The sequence below is a fragment of the Seriola lalandi genome, unplaced genomic scaffold (assembly GCF_002814215.2).
Source record: "Seriola lalandi dorsalis isolate HSWRI2012SDOR001 ecotype SW California unplaced genomic scaffold, Sedor1 jcf7180002052274, whole genome shotgun sequence".
Taxonomy (NCBI): domain Eukaryota; kingdom Metazoa; phylum Chordata; class Actinopteri; order Carangiformes; family Carangidae; genus Seriola; species Seriola lalandi.
In genome coordinates this window covers 4465734-4486713 of record NW_019522827.1, presented here as the reverse complement: position 1 = coordinate 4486713, position 20980 = coordinate 4465734, and the positions used below count along the sequence as shown (strand labels likewise).

Sequence of the window (20980 nt, the reverse complement as noted above, 5' to 3'; positions counted from 1 at the left end):
GTGGTCGTCTGGTATGTTTCCATCTGTCCATAGTAAGTTATGGCAGGACAGAGGGTGTGCAGGTAGAAAAGCGATGTAGGTACATAGATGTGGCATGAGTCCCGGCAGCTGTCTATTCAGCGGTGATTTAGCGTCTGACATAGGTGAGCCTTGGGCCTCAATAGCACTAAAAGGCTCATCCTGTCTAATGGGGTTCCTCTATGACGCAGACAAGGAGAGGCAACCCCTCCCCTTCTTTTACTCTGACATATAATCCTACACACACACACTCGCACGCAAGCACACACACACACACACACGCACACACACAAACACACTTACTGTACATCCATTAATTTTGCCCAGTGTGCACACAGACTTTGAGTGCACACACACAGACACACACATATCAAACACACACACATGCTCATCTGTGTGCACACACAATACACTGTACAAACACACACGCATGCCGTCCTGCACACTAATGAAAAGGAAGGGAATTGAGACACTGCACGACAAACAGTTGTGTAATTGCTTTTGAGAAACGGCTCTTGTCAGAGGCGGTCATCGATTGATCTCGCTGAAGACAACTCGTTTACTTAGTGTGTGGGAGGAGGCCCAGGCGGCAGTGATCATTACTGGACTGACTGTGGTATCACTTTATTAACTTAATATGGTTTGATGATTCACTGTAGGGGGGGGGGGGCTGTCATGCGCAGCTTAGGAAGATTTTATTGCAAACTACAACAAACAAAACACAATTGAACTTGGAGAAGACAAAAAAATTGCACAATGCATTGTAGTTTTAAAGTAATTTGATGGATACTTTGAACGCAGTTGACTTATATGCATGGTTACAAAATATGTTAAGATAAGAAGTTCATTGTTTGCAGTGAATCACATCATTTTGCCCCAAATCAAATCAATAACAAGCAGATTACATAAACTGATTGTAGATGGTCTATGCTGAGCCGAAGCGCAGTGGGTGTCAGTGCTGGAGTTGGTGCTATCCAAACAGCGTTATGAATGAAGAGCCCAGGAGTGCGTCACTGTGTAGTATACATCCCTCCCCAGCAGATGGCCCCGCCTGCAAGTGCTTAGCAGAGAGGGTGGCGGTGGTGTTGGTTGGAGGGGGGGGGTTTCTTATCGATTTGGCATTTGAGATATAGCATGCAATGTAACATTTTTGGAAGGTTCTTAAAATATTTATTGCTGGTGAAGCTTCTCCACGGCCACCGGTTTGCTTTGCCTCCTATTTAATTAATGACATCAATGCAAATTGGGGATAGCAAATGGTCAAAATGACTGGTGGATTTTGTGAATGGAGCACTTAGTGACTAAGGAATGACGTCAGCACAAAGCCATATCCCTTATTAGTGAGCCAGGACTGAGGAGAAGCATCCCATTGGCTCACCGTAGCATCAGAGCGATGTGATTGGCTGCCGGCGGATAATTAAACACCTACACAGTCAATGCACAAATCCAAGTGGTGGGATATATAGGCTGGTGCGTTGGCGCTGCATGCAACAGAATCAAGAGTTATTCAGCAAGTTGAGAGAAAGTCAACTTATTGTGTTTTGCATAGAGATACATAGAGATTTATATTTATAAATTTTTTTTTTGCTGGGTGATTATCACTGAAGGTAAGTGTTGACTTTTAATGCTGTATTGGGCGAAGTGTTGGAATGGCCGTTTGACTATAAATGTACCTGATAAGCTGTTTGCATGTGTGTGTAGATCAGAGGGGATATGGACAGAGTCACTGCATTAGTCTGCGGTGACGTGATTGTGTTGGTAATGGGATTGGAGTGTGGCCACTGGGGTCACCAGTATCACCACCATCACCCATTTTGTGAGGGTCCAGTCTGCTACTAGAAGGCCAGAGTGAGAGAGAGCAAAGGGAAGAAAGACAGAGAAGAAGAAAGGGGGTCAAAGATGAGAAGAAGCTGAAGTAAAGAACAGTAAGAAAAAGCAAAAAGAAAGAAGAGATGGACAGGAGGATGCAGGTTTAAGTGTGTGTGTGTGTGTGTCTGTGTGTGGGTGAGAGAGAAGAGCAAGAGAGAGAGAGAGAGAGAGAGAGAGAGAGAGAGAGAGAGAGTGCTGGCAGCTCATTACACTAATGCACTGGTCCCTTAGGGAGTTGGCAAGCTTGGAGCCCCCCCCCCCTTTCGCTTCTCACCCCTCCTCTTCCAGCGCTAGCAAGTGCTACATGCATCACACAGTCTAGGACCCCCACCTAACCTCACACACACACACACACACATACACCCACACACACACACACACACACACACACACACACACACAGACACACACACACACTCCCACCCACAGACATGCCACACTCTGAGAACCTGAGGCGTATACGACATGAGAGAAGGACCTGTCCTGTGCTCCTGGCTGGATGTGTTGGAGGAACAGTGCGTTTTGCAGAAGAAGAGTAGGGGGGATTGTTCTGAAGGGGTGTTTTGTGGAAGTAAAAGTGAGGACGTTCAGCAGGAGACCAGAGCTAAATAGAGGCAAGCTGGGATGTGGGTAGAGCTCAGCTCACCTCTCGGGGAAATGACAGAAAGCTTTTTTTTTTTTCTTGTTGCAACTTCCTCCCACCAGCACGAGCAGATCAGACACCTGAAAGAATATTTTTTTAGACGTATGTTGATGAATTTTTAAGTGACTTGAGAACTTGTTGTTTTAGCGGTTGTATGAGTGTGAACGGCAGCAGTCTTGTGCACAAGCAGCTGATGGGGGATGTCTCTCTTGCTATGTAGGGGACCATGGTTATGTTGAAGATCTCTGCTTTCCTCGTTGCCTACGCCCTGGTCATTTGCCAGATGTACTGCTCACAAGCCGCCCCTGCCAGGTGAGATGCTTCGCATTCGCACTCGCACTTGACACTAGACACTCTCAGCCGACATGCATTTTTCCAGCAACTTGAAATGCAAACAGTAGAATTACAAGTAACCAGTGGGAAGGAGTCGACAAGCGGGGGCAAAAAGATGCCTCAGAAAATGTGGTAAATATTTTTTCTCTGACTGTATCAAGTAGAGTTTTCTGTGCTGCTGGAAAAATATGAATAATTGAGGAAAGATTTGTGTTTGAGAGGGACAGAGTGATGCAAACACATGTCAAGATACATGATATGTACTTATAGATATGTACAAGTCTACAGCAGGTCTAACAATGTGCATGCACACAGAATTATTTGTTTATCTTAATAATTTATGGAGGTAAATTTTAGGCACAGTTGGGATTTCTTAGGTTGAAAATGTGTCTTCAACCACATACTTTGAAGTAGTAAAATAATGTATATCTTATTAATTAGATTTTCCTAATCAATATTTAAAGTTTCACTAGCTTATTTTAACTGTCAATTAATTTGATGACACTACTCAAACTGCAAATGGAAACAAAAAAAGAACCAAAGAAGTCAAAAAAGACAGTACAAAAAAAGTGTAATTCACTTCTCGGGGAGATAAATGTGATCCATATATTTATATGAAACCTCATTCAAGCCACACCCCTCACTGTTCCCATGAAGCTATCGATTTAGTAATAAATCTGAAGCCGGCTGCACATCAGCCCCTCTCTCTCAGATGGGGCACTTTCCGCAGATTGTTTCCCCCACGTTGGCCGGGGGCCCTCAAACTCAGACGTCATCCCTCTCAGAGTTGGTGACGTCCCAGCCAACCCCCCCCCCCGACCCGTCCTATCCATCCAGCCAGTCGACCGGCACCCTACCCCACCCTAACACCCTCATACACACCCCCCTCCTTTTAACTGCAGGTGATAATTCCATAGCGAGGGATTTAATACTGATCTCAATGCCTGTCCTCCCTCAACCCTCCTGACCCCTAAACCTCCCTGCTCGCCCTCCCCTTCTTCACCACAGACCGGGTCTAGAGTCCATGTCAGACCGAGTCACGCTCACGGACTACGAGGCGCGAAGGTTACTCAACGCCATCGTGAAGGAGTTTGTGCAGATGACGGCGGAGGAGCTGGAGCAGCAGGCGACTGAAGGAAACAGGTACAGATGACTCCTCTTTTGTTTTAACCCGTGTTCAACATTTTTTCCCTGTGAAGACACAGACAGTGAAGGCCGACTAATAACACGATAGAAGGTAACTGGTTAAACTCAACTTTTTTGGCCTAAATATAAGGGACTTTAAGCTGGAACTATTTCCTGGTTCCACTTTGACACCACTGAGGATGCGTCTTTTTAGGGCCCTCACATCACTCAGGTGTAGAGGTATGTACGTCTCGGCAGACCAACAGACAGAAAAACAGATTCTTCCCAAGAACAGATGCTAATACACGCACACACACACACACACACACACACACACACAAAAACAATCCCTATTCTCTGTCTTGACCCTGCTCCTGCATGGATGAGTTTGATTTTGACTTTGTTTGAAGGGACTATTTCCTGCCTGCCTGCCGGGCATGTGAGCAGTGTGTGCCTAACGGAACGAATAAGTGTGCATGATGTCAATTAAGTGAAGTTGCATGACATTGGGAAGCGACTGGTTTCTGTTTGTTCTGTGGGTGTAAACGATGCGACAAGAGGGGATTGACTGGGGGGGTGGGGGATGGCGGTTTTGGCGCATGAGGGGATGGATGACAAGTTCTTTGAATGAAGGGAAGGGAGGAAAAGCATGATAACTAGTGTGTGTGTGAGTGAGTGAGTGTGTGCGTGTGTGTGTGTGTGGAGGGGGAATGTTTTCATATTTACTTTTTGATACCTGCGATGGCATGAGAAAGAAATGCATGTGAGAGAAATGGAGCGTGAGTGAAAGGAAAAAGAAAAAGAGATAAAGAAAGTGTTACCTGCATGTTTTCTCATATCTATGAGCCTGTTCTCTGCATGTGTTCTGTGTGTCCCCTCCCCGACAGCATGGACAGGCCCCTAACCAAGCGCTGCTCCAACCTCAGCACCTGTGTGTTGGGCAAACTGTCTCAGGAGCTGCACAAGTTGCAGACGTTCCCTCGCACGAACGTGGGAGCAGGAACGCCCGGCAAGAAGCGCAGTGCGCCTGAGAGTGACAGCTATGCAAGCTACGGCGAGACATTTGACAGCATCTAACCCCCTCCTCATCCTCATCCTCCCTCAGCCCCTCTTTTACCTTTACCACATCTCCTCCTACCCCTCCCCCTCTTCCTCTCCTTTCCTTTTCTCCTGTCCTGTCCTCTAACTCTCCTCATCCCAGTTTCTTCCTCATCATTTTGGGACTGGCAAGTGCATGTTGATTTTACCTGCTTGATTGAAATGAGAAGAACATGGCCTTTAACTGCAACCAACCTTTCAGCCCCCCCCCCTGTTTTTTTGGCAGAGAATGATTTGTCCCGATCATTTCAGACAATCAGACTTAGTTTTCATTAATGTAATTCAGGATCTGGTTCAGACATCTATCTTTGTGTACTGTACGTGGAGTCATTTCATGGCAATTCAAAGCCCCTGAAACTAAAGAGTTGAGAGCGATCACTTAATCGAACCATTAATAAATGATCCACTCATGCGACACCATGTTTGTTGTTCAATAAACGTATTTTTCTACCAGGAAGCGTTAGTTCACTTTCATTCTTAGGGATGCTTTAAAAAAAATGGACATTAAATGGACATTAAAAAGGGTTTTAGACAAGCTGACTTGAAATTATCTCTGAAGCTCTCATCGAGTCCAAAGGTAAGAAAAATGACAAACTACAGGAAATATACCACTAAACTTTGCATGCTTGATGTATATTTTTTTAACTTCTGTGTTGTATCATCATGTTTTGTCTGTGCTGTGAGGAGAACGTTGATAACATAGACGCGTGTCACACCCGATCTCGGCGTTAATCCAGTGTTCGCTCTCCTGAAGCAGCGTTACAGCACAGAAGCGAGCCTGCAACACAGCAACCTGTGTGACTCACCGCCTGGCGGACTTCCTCAGCAGGTCGGGGGGAATGGGCAACAGCAACTTCGTCCCCACCAACGTCGGCGCCAAGGCCTTCGGCAGGCGGAGGAGAAGCGTCCAGATGTGAGGGGTCGTCAGGGAAATGGTAAATAAAGACTACAGGTGACGTGTGACTACATGTTGCAACACAAGGATTTGGATAGTCATACCTAACTTGAATTATCTTTTTTATTACAAATGGATTCATATAATTTTGGGTTCATCCTGTAATAATTCAATCTTTCTTTCTGTCTTTCTTTCTTCCAGAGGTTGAAAAAAAAAAGAAAACATCAGAAAAAAACTGAGAGCAAAAACCAACAAAAACAAAATCGAAGCGGAAAATGAACACTGAACTGGCCCTTTATCCACTCTCTCACCTTCTTATGGGAAAAAAAGATGTCACAGGACTCCTCGTCCCCATTTCCATCCTGTTAGTGAAACCCTTTGCTTTTGGCAAATAAGAGAAAAAAAAAAGAGAAAAAAAAGCACTTTAGTTTATGTACATGAACAAATGAACTCCTGAAGAAAAGAAAAAAAAAAAGACATCCTAATGGTTCCTCTTTTTTATACATGACTATCATTGGAAAAATAAAATGAAAGCAGCAGTGGTTATCACCTTATTTTCTTCCTCCTTTCACCTCGTTAGAGCACATTTCTTCCATGCGATGCTTCCCATTTGATATCTAAACTCCATCCTACATACATCCTCCATATTTACCCCCCCCCCTTCCTCCCGAGGGTACCCTGTTTTTCTGTGTGCCAGAGGGACGCCATTAAAGATCAGCCTACCCAAGGCCCCCCCACAACGGCTGTTGTCTTGTGCCTTGATGTAGAACAATTTACATGAACATGATTGTACAGTTCTGTTTCGAGACGATAACGAAGACCCGAGCGAGGATGAAGAGAACGAAGACAGATTAATATTGTAAACAATATTGTGAAAACAAATTTCAGCAAGATTAAAATGTATTTTAGATACACTCGGGTTTGGGGTACTTGTGTTGTTCTTCAAAGGTTTTTAAGCATTTAGGTGTAGAAAGAGACTGAATGATTGAGAGGTTGAAAAGCTTATATTTGTACATTAACTGTTGGAATATTAATAAATATTGCCCATAAATTATAAATGACAAATCTGAAGTAGAACCTAGAGTGATTTGTAATTCATTGGTTATAAATTTGATAATATCTCCCACCAACAGATACACACTCACATCCTGAAAAATGTGTCGCATGCATCTATGATTTCGCAAAAATGAAATCCACAGTCATACAAAAACACTGTTGGGCAGGTATAAACACATCAGATTCACTGACTGACGCCGCAGCAGCATGGATATGTTGAGATACATGATAATACCAGACAATAACTGCATGGGTAATTGCTAAATAAAAGGCAGTCAAACCTGCAGTCAGACTTGTTCTTCTTTAGCTCCAGTGGAGGTTAATGCACAACATTCAGTTCAATCAGAATCACTATATATTTCCATTTCCATAAATCTATTTTCCACATACAAGTGCAAACATTATTCAAAAGATTGTCTGTTTTGGCATAAACAGGACACTAAATGTTTTCTCTTCCATTTCAGATACAGCTCACACAACGATATATTGCTCAAGTTGTCTTTACATACTGCACTTAAGACAATCGACAGACTGGCTCATTTTTAATCATCAGTCACATGCAGGATCCGGGATGACTGAACATTTTGGGCTTCTCTTGTTCTTACAACAGCACTCCAATAGGTGGCAATACAATTATCTTCTTTACAAACGTCTGAGTGGAGCACAACACTGCAGAGTCTCACAGGTCTGACTCAAGTCACAAAAGCATTAAAATCTCTCCCGGTGATGAACGTGAACCACCTCAGCAGGTGTTTCTAAGGCTGCTGCACAATTGATCTCAACCCTGAGAGAGTGAGAAGGAAAAGTAAGATGATACAAGAGATGAATCGGTTACATAAGGTTTCTACTCTTGTATGAACATCAATGAGGTGTAAAAACACTGACCTGTTGAACACTCCTGTATGCATATCACGGCGGCAAATTACCCACCAATACTTCAGAACAAGGATGTGAGGTTTTGATGGGTTTCGATTAATGAAAAGAAAGTAAACTGCCTTTGAGAAGAGGATGCGCTTCTTATTCAATGCAGACTGTAGCTGTATGACAGGAAACTCCTTGAAGTCAGTGACTCACACAAATCGACTTCCTGCTGCTTCTGCTGACACACACGATGCGTCACATGAACAAACTTCTCTCCAAACTACAGAGCAAAAACGTTGTGAGCTCAAATCCTGATCAAGCCGAGGAGATGCTCAACTTAAAGGTCCCATACAGTATAAAGGTCTCTGTCCATGTGTAGCTTGATTATAAAGCAGGTCTAGGTTCTATTTTAATACTGTGAAAGTAAATACACACAGCCTGTATTCACAAACTGAGCTTTAAAACCAGCCGTCAGGACTTCTGGAACTTTGTGATATCACAACAAAGCAGCACCACTCTGCCGCAAGCCCCGCCCACCTGGACCCACCGTCCAACTTTGTAGGGTTTGGTTTCTCTGAGACCTTCAGAGAGAAGCCTGAGAGAGGAGATGTAAAACTCCCTTGAGATGGTTTTTGGTTCTTAAAACCACAAATATATCTTTTTATGAATCAACAATTGAAAACTGTAAACACACTGGAAAAATGTAAAATATGGGACCCTTAACAACAGCACTGAGGCGTCCTTCAGTGAGGCATTCAAACCTCACCGGCTCCAACTAGTCTCCACTAGAAGATTTTGTTGCTGTTCAAGAAAAGGTGAACATCATTAGAGCAAAATGAAACATGAATCTTGTATTTTGAAAGGCAGTAACAGGAAACAAAACATTAATTTCACATAAATCACATTAATTGCACAAACTAGTGCAGATAACTCTGACGCAAATACATAATTACACATTTTGATGTTGTATTTCCCAACAATAACACACCCTGCACGCACTGCCAGTGGTTTCTAATGATTTGAGGTACAGTGTTTCCAGAAAAATCACAGACAGAGCTAAAAAGAATAAAACAAATAAAGGCCCTTCGCTTTTTAGAAGATAAATACGGGATGTAGGTTTGGAAAATTGAGGGGATAATGAGCCCATTCAATAAGGGTGAAAGTGAAAAACAGGATACACTTGATCCTATTTGGTTGCACGGATGGATGCCAAGTGTGCACCAGAGCAAATACAGGATATTTGTCACTATGTGCATCGCACCCAAGCACACAGGGACTGTGAGTACTGAGGAAAAAGATGTATTTTTGTAAAACATTTCATTTAGATGGATTCCAATAAAAAAAAAGAAAACAAATATCAACACCAATCGTACCGTGTCCACACTATAGACACTTAAAGCATTAAATGATTGGTTATGATGCCAACTGTTCGACTGCATGACTTATTCATTCTCAGATGAGAAGATATGTGTGACTAATATGTGAACTTATGCTGTTTGAGTATAAACAGAAAAGGGGATTTGTGCCTTATTCCCCCTCAAGCCTTAAAACCCTCATCTGTCAGTTGTTTTTACAGCCTTTCCACTCATGCTCTCTCTCTGCCTCACTATCTGTCTGCGTGTCTGTCTGTCCGTCTGTCTGGAGACAATCAGTGCTGAAGTCGGAGCCATGCTGGAATCCACATGGAAACTTTTCGTGCTTGACTGGAGGAAAAAAAATAACCCCCTCCCCTCTTCTCCATATTCTGATAATTGAGGGGGACGGGAGGTTGAGGGCTGATTCGTGGGTCGGTTTGGTTTTAGGCTTCTTTCTCGGCAGTAATCTAACAATCCCACAATGCCAATGAGAAAAGCAGTACTAATGACACACAGCTGCATCGAATGGGGCCCTTCCAGTTGGAAATTAGATGGTTCGTATAAGAGAAACCGAGAAGCAAGCCCCCATCTCCAGAGAGAAGACGTGCCACTGGTCCAGTTCCCAGAAAAATGCACCGCAAATGCATTTCAAACCTGAGGGTTTGGAAGATGCTTCTGTTTTTAATGTTTTAACTGAATAGTTTTGGGAAACAGAGAGCCGAAATCACAACGTCATATCCAGGCTAGAGTCTGTTCAACCAGCTTCTGTAACTGAACACAGTCTCTCATTCAGCATTTCTTTCTTTCTTTCATCTGCCTCTCTGAAAAAATAAAAAATGTTCCTGGGCCTTACTTTCCATATTTGTGATTTGGTTCAATCCATATATGTAAAAATCACCAAAGCTTTTCTCAATATCTTTTTTAGCAGTAATTTCTTTTGTGTAAAACATCTAAAATGGGAGAGTCCATGGATTTTTGTGGAGCTGTAACATTTTGTCGGATTCTCTTGGGCTTATGGGAAATTGTGTTCGCTGAAGGCCTCTGAAAACAGAAATACTGACCAAAAAATGATATTAGAATTTTTTTTTAAATGACTGTCCTTATCTGGCCATATGGAGGAAACCACATGACAAACTGTTGAGTGATGTCATGCTCAAAGGCTGGATTTTAGTTATTAGCGTAGTCACAAATGTCATTTTAAATTAAGTTTTCATATTTCTGTTACAGTACCCTTAAGTTCCAGTTTCACTTCAGTTCCGTGTATGACTGTTTGCATTATACAGTTTCTTATTTCTGTAGGATAACTATAAAGCTAGAGCCAGCAAGCAGGTTAGCTTAGCATTAAGACTGGAGACAGAGGGAAACAGCTAGCTTAGCTCTGACCAAAGTAAATACAGCTTCCTATGGGTTTAAACTAAACTTCTTTGGCTTAAATAAAAAGGTAAAATTGGGCTGCCATGCTGATGAGTTTATGCAGAAACCAACCAAGATAGTGTCTTACCTAATTTTGCTTTAGAATGAATGAATGAATGACATTTTTATTACTGCACTGGCTGACAAGACACCATGAATTCATACATGTCAGCACCACAGTGCTTCAAATACAAACAACAGAGAAAGTCAGTAACAGAAAAAGCACCTTCAGCATCAGAAATTACTTAGAGATTAACATTTTTGACCAGAGTCAGTCCATCTGTTTCCCCCCTGTTTCATCTTAATGCTAAGCTACAGTAATGCCCTGCCTCTAGCTTCATATTTAGCATACAGACTTAGAGTGGTATCATTCCTCTTCAGAGAGCCAAAGTGAAGTCTGAACGTCTGGGTGCTGCGCCAAGAGTAAGAAAAATCAGACTGAAAAATGTGAATAACAAAAAATCTGGGGTCTTACTCAACAGTAGGTCAGTATGTTTAGACACAGAAGTTTATGTAATATTGTTGTTTACTAAGTTCGTCTGTTTTACGCAGGCTTTAACATACACCATTTCCCATAATCCTTAGACTATAGAAGGCTTAAAGTGATAATTTGAGTTATTTGACGTGGGGTTGAGTGAAGAACCTATCTATAGTCATTGTATAACTGACAGGACACCGTCAGTTAAGAGAAGCAGCAGGAGCGCTGGAGCAGGAACCGTGTCTGACTCACACACCTGATCTGCGATCTAATACAGTGCCGTAGGTGCATTTGTGCGTATTAATACAGTATTCATCGATTCAACAACAACACCTTATATACACTGATCTGATATTTGCTTTTAGCTTAGACTTTTTTAGAGTAGCTAAAACAAATTTTTGCAGGGTGTCCCCGTCCACAGGTGCTCCTGCTGCTTCTCTAAACTGGGAACACGCTGATCCGAATCTACTGCAGGCAATACACATACTACAGATAACTACCTCACACAACCCTGCCTCAAATAACCCCAACTATAACTTTAACATCACGCCTCAACAACAGAGGGGAGGCCATGAGTGAGTCAAGGGGCCACAGTTAGCCCAGATCAGCCAGCAGGACATAAAGGACTATGATTAAAGCTGAAAGGTTGGAAAAATGTATGATAACAAAATTCTGGAAAGAATGTCAGAACTTCGGTTCTGTATAAGTTTGTTTCCCAAAATGCTTGTCTATTCCTCTAAAGGAATAGTTAGCTAAGGATTACCTTCACACATAGCAATGTGCTTCCATGACCACTCTCCTGATGCTTTCACCAGGAAATGAGGTAAAACTTGTGAGGAAATTAGCTGTTTACGTTCAGATTTAAGCTAAAGCTAATATTTATTGACTCTATATAGTGTAACAGGCCCTTATGTGCACATGGGAGTGCGCGTGGAGCCGCCCCCTTCACATAATCACATGGTAATTATTCACTAAAGAATACGTAGCCATATTAACTGCAGCAACCCAGACCAGCTGAGTCTTGCTCGTAATGGGAAACAGCCGACTGCCGTTTATATTTTCATTTTCCTTCCTCATCTTTAAAGCTCCCAATTTTTCCATAAGGTAGTCATTTCCAAGGCTGACGTGAAACCAGACACCTAGGAGCACTCATGGTGAAGGGCCAGAAACAACATACGACCGGTCCGACATCCTCTCACCTTCCCCAATCCCCCCTCTCCTTCTTGTGCGACTGTTCCTGGGAAGGTAAACACCCTTTCACCGTGTCAGAAATGGGATTTCATTCTGCTGCCACGGCAGTTCCTTCATCTGGCCTTCTTTTCTGTCCCTCCCTCTCTTTCTTCTCCTCCCCTCACTCCCATTGCTGCCACATCTGGAACCCAGCCCCTCATTTATTTATGTGGTCTGTGTTGTTTCTTTTCTTATTCTTTTTCTTTTTTTTAAACTAACTTATTTAAAAGTCTTTTACCTTTTCTCGTTGGCAGTTCTCTCCATCTGATGAGGTCTGCAATTACATCTCGCCATAACTGGTCAAGCTGCAATTACATGCTCCTGCACTGAATCCTTCTCCCCCCCTTCTCTGAACAGCACCACTGCTCATATGGCAGACCGAAATAGAATAGTTTCATGTCTGTTTGGATGGCGGCCCAGCTGAAACTATGCTCCGCCGCTTGACTGACAGTGGGATGTGGGCTTTTTCTCCCCAAGAAAAACCTTTAAGGCCGGTCACGTTTAGACTCTGAGCAGTTGTACTCCAGCAGGCTCTGGTGGTGGTTGGCCCAGCTGGGCTCCAAGAAAGGGGAACAGGGCAAGACAAAGTTAGAGTGAGTGAAAGAAAGGACAGAGACAGACAGTCTGCAGGAAAGAAGACGAGAACCACGAGCTGAAACTATGAACCCTCCTGGGAACACTTCATCGTTTAGTCGCTGACCAAGAGAATGGGTAAGTTTGGCAACCAGTTCAGTCTTATGTCAACTTCTGGAAAAAGGCGAAATGATGCTGTGAAGGACTTTGAGTCTTAGGTAACAAAGTTTTTCAGATAACTTAGCAGCTCAGCAGTACAGCATGCAGCACCTGATTTAAATATTCTGAAGGTAACACAGGATATCCCTGCCATATCCTCCAAACATCTTCAATGGCAATGCAGTTGTCCACTTGTTCAGGGGCAGACAGACATTACAGCACAGTATTTTCCATTTGGCTTTGCAGTTGGTATATTTTGCTAAGTGCTTGAAGCGCTCTCAACTGACTAAACTGATGTCATAGCCCTTTCTCTCATGAAAGTGCTCTTGACCAGTGTCCAACTCTGCTTTTTTTTTTATCACTTAAACCTTTGAAATTTTCTAAAGATGTCAGTATTCTTATGTAAAAGCCTCTGATTTAAAAGTGCAGCAGTGCTGATCATCTGGATGCTTAAAGGTTACACCGAGACTGGAGACTGATATTTTTGAAATTCAAGAAGAATTTGAGTTTATATTTTTCAGTTATGTTTTACGGTATCACCCTTGCCAAATCCTTTAGAATGGATGAAAAAAAAAAAAAAAAAATCCAAGAACCAACTCATACAGAGTTAAAAACATAAAGCCATATCCCAAAATCTAAAGAGAAACAGATTACATTCACCTGGCTGGAGTAATCCTAACAAAAAGAAAATACAGTACAGTTATAGACAAAAGTGACCAGATTATAGGCACATCTGGGAACAATATAACTATAAGTTGAGTTCAATATTCTAGTGGATCATTTGCACATATGGAGTTGAGCACTTTCTTTAAAAGACATAGTCAACTGTGTGATACAACTTTTACTGATAAAAGACAAATATAATGATGATAATTGGTGCCCTAGAGGCGAGGCCTGTCTATACTTAATCTCTGATGGATCTTAAGTATTGACATTTTCTCATCCGTGTCTGGATCTTGCCCCGCCGTATGCTGCATCTACCCCAGCTGACTGCAGTGTTTTAACCGCCTCCTCCATTATATTGAGGGGGGATGCCACCAAACCTATGGCATCTTCACGTCATCTCTCTGTGTTTACCCTCACTGGCTCATTAGCTTAGAAAATGAAAGTTTCTCCATGGTGGGTAAAGATGCAAGAATGTCCTTCTTAGATAGCAAATGTTGTCAACAAATCCTTTGGAGATCTTTACAACCATTCACCAAAGGAACCAACGAGGCCTGTCTTACTGCACAATCCAAATCTTGGTCAAAACTTGCTATTTACAGCGTGTAGGTAGCTAGGATGTAGTTGTTTTCAGTAATACGCAGAGGATGGAAAGCTTATACCCACAGTCAGCCTAGAATTAAAAGCCTATACCAACTTTCTGCTGAGTCAGCTTGTCTTTTTAAATCCAGTGACAACAGGGTCACACTGAAGACACGTTTGTGTGGATATTTCTGTCTAATTAGCACGCTAACACTTTACTGACTACTGACTGACCTTTACACCTAACTATGTCAGCTGAATGCTTTAAATCTCTGATGCAGTACATGACTGTTAGTCTTCCTGTGAGACCCTGCATTTGCTAATAGATGCTATAATGATAAATATGAATGGGATGCTGCTCAGTGGGAGAATATGTGTGTTACATTTTTTGTTCTGAGTCATGTTGAATGAGCAGCAGAGCGGCTGTAACTGTTTGGAGTTGGCTGATCTGCTTTGTGTGGGAGTGGTGGTAGCTGGGACAGTGGAAAACAACAACGATTACAGTGAGGCTGCTGGTGGTGATGAGGACACAGCTCCCACATGACTTTACTACAGGCTTCTGTATGTGTGATGTGGTGGTGGAGAGATGTGTGTGTTTGAGAGAGAGACAATTAGAGATTACAAGAGAGATGTGTCATTATGTTTTTCCATATGTGTGTGTGTATATGAGTGCATGTGACACAGATCCTCGTGTCCTATCTTTATCATTTCACTCCTTTTCTTTGCTTCTCTTGCTCAGTATCAGGGTCCATCATTTGCTCTTCAAGCAGTGAATGTCTGAGTGGAAAAGGCAGAAAAGGTTCTGAATGAAAACATGAAGTGAAAGGCAGATGTGTCTCCAGGACTAGAAGCATTTTGTGGCCATGCAAGTCATGCTGTCACTATGTAATTACATGACAACAACATAGAGCAGAGCTGGTTAGTGAAGTATAATTATGAACTTCTTCCTGTTCCTGAGTTCCATGTTTTTAGGTCCAGAGTGAAACTTTCAGCAAACATTGAACTCCATGTTATTTTGTAGAGATGTTCATATTCCCCAGATGATGAATTCTATAAAGTCTGGTGATCCACTAAAGTTTCCTCCAATGCCACCATAAGGTTGACGTTTTCAGTGTACAGCGAGATGACTTGGCAACCTGTTGGATGGATTGCCATGAAATGTGGTACTTATTGATTCTTTTCATCTTGTGCCATCATCACATCAAAGAATACTTTGGTTTATGGTCAAACATGAGTTAAGTGCTAATTTATAAATCTTAGCATGACATCACATCAGAATAGCGCTGGAGATATTGATGGTAAGATGGTAAGTGTTATATGTGCTAGTAACATGGTCTCAGTGTCATTGTGAGGATGTTAGCATGGTGAGCTTAGCATTTAGCTCAGAGCACCACTGTGCTAAAGAGCTGCTAGCTAGTCTCTCCAGACTAACTGTCTTAACTGTGGATTATCCCCTCAGTCAACATCTAGAGTGTCTCAAGCCCCTTTTCCATGGGTCAAAAAACCCGCTAAGACCCACTCACATCAGGTTTTTGTCGGCAATGGGAAAGGGAACAGTCGGCATTCACAAATGACTGCAGTAGACACAGGTATTTATCGGTTCAATCGGCAGTGATGTAAGCATAACACCTTTGTGAACCCACTAATTTCCGCCTCTTTTCCTGCTGTAACCTCTTTCAGAGAACAGACACTTTAAACACAGCGGTCAACTGTCCACTACGGTGCTGTTCAACCAGAAGCACCGCGGCTACAATGAGCTCAGGATGAAAGTATGAGAGAGTGAGCTGCAGCCACGAAATAAGATTTAAAAACACACTGTCTGTGTGCGCTCTGTAACTGCATATGATGACGTTGCTCCCTGCAATTGTGTGTATGTCCTCAGTCTGAACAGAAAGGCAAACTTGCTGGCAGTGTAAAATGTATATATATATATATATATATATTATACTGACTAAATTTGGTGTACAAAGGGTATCAGAGTGTTCATAGATATATCAATGAGGCATTTTTTGAGTGTTTGAGGAGGGATGAATGTTGGGATCCCTCTTCATCTTCAGTGTCTTGCTCTGTTATTTTATTTGTATTTTACCAGTCTTGCACCTTACACACTAGTGAGCCTTACATTTGGTGACTCATTACTTCACACAAGTTTAGGATATTATTTATTATACCATTTAGGTATAATAATAACCTGCTGAATACGAGGACGGGCTGTTTATAAATGCTGCTTTTATCATTCCTAGCAGAAAATTACAGCCCAGCATCACTTGTTTTAAGTTGAAAGTATTAGAATAAAAGGTCCGTCCTTCAAGCTGGTTTTAACGGCTCATTTAACGTCGGCTGATGACAAACTACGACAACCGCTTCCCTTAAACATCTGTTTAGCACTTCTGTCTAATAATACATGACCAGTTGGGGATAAATCTGGATGCACAGTTACTCTCTGCCGTGCTTTCTCTTCTTCACTGCCTGCTGAACAGCTGAGGTGGGTGTGGTGTGGTGAACATGAACCGCACATGCAGGTGTGGCCCTCACTCTGCTGCTGCACTGTTTAATTAGGTTCTTTCTGCACGGGCGGGGAGTCTCTGGGTTTCATTGTCCCGAGACGTTAAGAGAGCGCCTTGCCCATACAGTCTGATGAGCACTGTGACTGAGGGTGTAACTGAACTTTGTGACCACGGCTAAAGCTGGAAACATGGAGCTCCACATAAGTCTGGAACAAGTGCCAAAGCATTGTGTACTCAAACTACCCTGTCAAACTCCTCTAGTATATTTGCTGCTATAACAGGATCCTTATAGTTGCTGACAACACATTCAAAGGGTGTACTGGGCTGAGATCTCACTCTTGGAGCTGGACCTGGCCAAGCTTCTGTCACTCTCCATTAGAAGCTTCTTTCTTCTGGATGAGGTAGTTTCTTTCTCTCTTTGTTTGGTGCTATTTTTCCATCCCTCCTCATTGTGCCTGTGTGGCCTCGCTGGAGTCAGGACCGGGTCATTTTGGTTCTCCTCCCACAAGTCTGGTCTTCCCCAGAAGCTGTTTCTCACACAGCTCAGCCAGTCCTCCGACTGTTTCCATCCAAATGCCCAGTAACTGCATTTTCTTCATGGAAAACAACAGCGATACAGTTCTTTTCTTTAAATTATTGTTGCTGAAATGAAAATGGAAATAATATAATTAGTCATAATTAATTAGTAATAACTGATGACTACTCACCAAATACCATAATACAAGTGGACAGGTGGTAGCTTCAAGGCCAGTGGGTTATTTTAAGGACAAGGCATTTCAAACTTTTAAAGGAATTTTCAAGTGTGCAAAAAAAAAAAAGGTAGAGGAGGCTGTGGCTCCGTAGGTGGAGTGGTTTGATTTCTGTCTCCTGTCCATGTGTTGAAGTGTCCTTGAGGAAGACGTTGAACCCCAGCTGCCCCTGATGTCCAGGCCATCGCCTTGCAAAGCACTGTATTAATGCAGTACATTTTTCAGATGATATTAAATACATGAATTTAATGGAAATAGTAAAAAGTTAAATACCACAGAGTTACCTGATAATCTGTTGCTGGATATGACAGAGCTCTCTATGCAGATAGTCTTAGTCTCTTTCATTCCATGTTACCCGCTGGTATGAAGGCTGTCCAGGCACCCTGTCTTGTTACACGATTTCTTAGAGGTGAAATTAAAGTCTTGATATCTTGGTGCCATTTGGTGAATCGGCCTCTGTGCAAATTTTCTTTGTATCAAAAATACAAAACTCTTTTCAACATATGTAAAGAACGGAGATACAAGCCAGGCCATTATCTGACAAATGTAATACATTTCTGCACTTTGGCTGCTACCTTTGAGTTGCTGACCTTTGACCCTGGTGGAATACAAACAACATCTTCCACCACATGGAGCCAGCTGTCTGTCTCCGACACACAGAGGCAGTTTGGTTTTTAAACAAGTGTGAGAAGGTTTTGTAGAAAGTGTAAAAAAAGTAGTTGTGTCCTGCTGTTGATTAAACATTCATTCATCAATGAATTAGATCTTGTCATGATAAGTATTACACACCAGTGAATCAGTAAACCTTTGTGACATGGTATTTAGAAAGTAACAACATGAAGCAGCACCCATGAATCTCATCCCACTTTAATCCTTCTTACATCACAAGTACAGACGCTGCATGTGCGTCACGTGCACATCTTTGACGCTGCTTTGCTGTGGGTAATGGTGACTGTTGACACATCACTGCAGTAGTGTTCATGACTCAGTGGAGGCTCTCTCTTTGGAGTGGAGACTCAATTAGGAGAGTGCAGGTATAAATTTTTGCGTAGGTGGGCCCAATATGGCAGCCACTCTGGGGCCCAAGGCTGGGAGATAAATCAATATCAGACTGGTTGAATTAGAGCGTCAGCTTAGAGCTTCTCTTGCGTTGACCTCTTTTTCTTTGCTCTCGACTTTTCTTCCCATCTCCATCTGCTAATTGCGTGGAGGTCATGGCTTTGTGGGCTTCGGTCTGTTTATCTGTCTTTACTGCAGATTGCCATCTACTGTGTTCGCTCTGTGGCCCTTGTTACGGTTCATTGGGGAGATCATGAGAGGAAACGGAGGCTTCAGTACTTCAGCGCGTCTGTTTGCTGTGATTCCCAGACGACAGAGAGGATCACTCCCTCCTCCTCGTGAAGAAGTCTTGAAGGTGTTGTGAGCACCCCAGGGAGTCCTGAGAAGTTACTACTCCCCCTGCAGTGGTGTCATTTTCTGTTCGGGTGACCCCCACACCCTCACTACCACTGTCCACTCACGGCTTCAAACAGCAGCAATACAAATCCAGGGGCATGTTCAAAATGTAAAAGATTTGAACAGATTATGATTTCTAAGCTCTTCATTATCAGTCACATGTGAGGGCTCTAACTCAGGGAACTTTTTCTCATCTTCCTTTAAGTCCTACAGAACATATTTCAATAATGACTAAACCTGAGTTTTATAATTCATTAAGTCATAACTAGGGCTGCAACTAATGATGATTTTCATTATTAATTTGCCCATTGTCTTCTCAATAAATCAATGATTTAGTCTTTGAAATGTTACAACATAATGAAATAAGCCGAGGTGATGTCTTCAGTCCAAAGATCAATTTATAATAGAGAAAAGCATCAAATTCTCACATTTGAGAAGCTGAATCAAGAGAAGCAAAAGATTTTTTTGCATGAAAAATGACAATCACTTGATTATCCAATTAGTAGGTTAATTTTTTGTGGATTGACTAATTGATTAATTGGCTACTTGTTTCAGCTCAAGTTGCACAGTTGTAATTGTAATTGTAAATAAACCCGCTCAGGTTCTTTCCTCCCCCTGCACATTCCTTTGCCTTTTTTTTTTTGCAAATAAATGAAACTCAATGAAACTCAAATGTTTTGTAAGACCAGGGCTCGAGGACACTAATCATTTTTATCAAAATAGGTGTTTAAATGATGCATAGCTCATTTAGGAATCACACTTTTTAAGTATTTATTTCTTAAAATATTCTGTATATGTCAAATGAGACATGGCAGACTCTTTTCCAGACTTAATTACCCAGAAAACTCTCACATGTGTTTACTTTTTGAGCTCAGAGTGGGAAAAAATAGCACTGAAGTGGCTTTTTGAAGTGTCACATGTGGGCACATATGGAGCTTTTCTTGCATACCTTGCGATTTTTTGCAGCCGATATTTACTTATCACATTGACCCCATGTGTGACCCATTTAGCCCGAGCCTTTACTTCACTGGTGGAATAGCAGTGGAAGGAAAACGCCTTGAAAAAAATTCCACCCTGCCCTGAAGTGCTGCCTGTGTTCCTGGGCTCAGATCTGAGCCGTGGACCTATCCTCCGCCCCTGATTCTTGCTCTTCCCTTTTCCCTAAACCCACACACACGCACACACACACACACACACGGACCCAGCCCACCTAATTTACTCCCACCTCTTAATGTCAAACAGCTGTAGAGTTGACTCGCAAGGAATTGCTGCTATTACGTCCTCCACCTCTCCCTCTCTGCGCTCTTTTTCTCAGACATTTTGTGTTTGTAGCTGCTGATATCAGGTCACTTGCCGGCCCAAATGCGGCGTATGAACCACGTATCCATTCAGGCCTTATTTATGATGCAGGCGTTGGATATGAGGTCATGAATTTACATTGTAGGTGCCCGTGGGCGGAGATGGATAGACAGACAGCTGGCCATAAATTGTATGTATGGATTGTGCTCGACTCCTATGTTTTGCAGTTTCCTTTTTCTGACGTGAAGCTGGGCCGTAACTGGGCCAATGCCATTTCCAAGGCACTTCATCTAACTGAAGGAGCTGCGTGACATAAATGCCAGTGAGGTCATTCTCCACGTGATTGACAGGAGAAGATCAGGCAATGATGCTGAGGCTTGAGAGCTCCTGCTGCTGTCGGGAATCTGCTTCAAAGGATTGTTTTGGCCTCGTGCCTGAAGTCCGACCTGGAAGCTGATGACACAAATTTCAAGAATTTATCACTAACTTTAAAACTTTGGCCCCAGATCTTCAAGATAATGCTGGAAAAGCAATGAACCAAGATAGCTGAAGATACTTTGTGTATCAGAGTATTAACATCATTTATTTTGGCCAAACTCAAACAGAAAACTAGAAAACA

At 42.4% G+C, this 20980-nt stretch overlaps 2 protein-coding genes and 1 long non-coding RNA gene across 7 annotated transcripts in view; 2 read left to right on the top strand and 1 right to left on the bottom strand.

Annotated features, from left to right (window-relative positions):
- The first annotated feature begins 1515 nt into the window (after positions 1–1515).
- On the top strand, positions 1516–6900 carry LOC111650361 (calcitonin gene-related peptide 1). 5 transcript variants are annotated; one of them, XM_023400240.2, is made up of 5 exons: positions 1516–1625; positions 2751–2842; positions 3872–4006; positions 5844–6021; positions 6183–6900. In XM_023400240.2, the coding sequence occupies exons 2-4, from the start codon at positions 2757–2759 to the stop codon at positions 6001–6003; spliced, it is 381 nt and encodes a 126-aa protein (XP_023256008.1). In that variant the 5' UTR covers positions 1516–1625; positions 2751–2756; the 3' UTR covers positions 6004–6021; positions 6183–6900. The 5 variants fall into 5 exon arrangements, with proteins under 5 accessions (XP_023256008.1, XP_023256007.1, XP_023256004.1 ...); XM_023400239.2 differs by having other exon boundaries at positions 5841–6021; XM_023400236.2 differs by lacking the exons at positions 5844–6021; positions 6183–6900 and adding an exon at positions 4876–5539.
- Positions 6901–6966: 66 nt separating this feature from the next.
- LOC147819545 (uncharacterized) lies at positions 6967–8121 on the bottom strand. The gene is made up of 2 exons (XR_015436855.1): positions 7923–8121; positions 6967–7821 (listed from the first exon to the last, which is right to left on the bottom strand). It is a non-coding gene; the product is annotated as an uncharacterized LOC147819545 (long non-coding RNA).
- Positions 8122–12716: 4595 nt separating this feature from the next.
- The window catches only part of insc (INSC spindle orientation adaptor protein), a 60042-nt gene continuing 51778 nt past the window's right edge, over positions 12717–20980 (top strand). The window contains exon 1 of the mRNA XM_023400217.2: positions 12717–13085. The gene's annotated coding sequence lies outside the window, so the exon portion shown is untranslated. The remainder of the gene's footprint in view (positions 13086–20980) is intronic.

Coding starts and splice junctions, on each gene's coding strand:
- LOC111650361 (XM_087172353.1), top strand. CDS start 2,353: ATGAGAGAAGGACCTGTCCTGTGCTCCTGGCTGGATGTGTTGGAGGAA. Junction 2,446..2,750: donor GGGGGGATTGTTCTGAAGGG/GTGTTTTGTGGA, acceptor CTTGCTATGTAG/GGGACCATGGTTATGTTGAA. Junction 2,843..3,871: donor TCACAAGCCGCCCCTGCCAG/GTGAGATGCTTC, acceptor TCTTCACCACAG/ACCGGGTCTAGAGTCCATGT.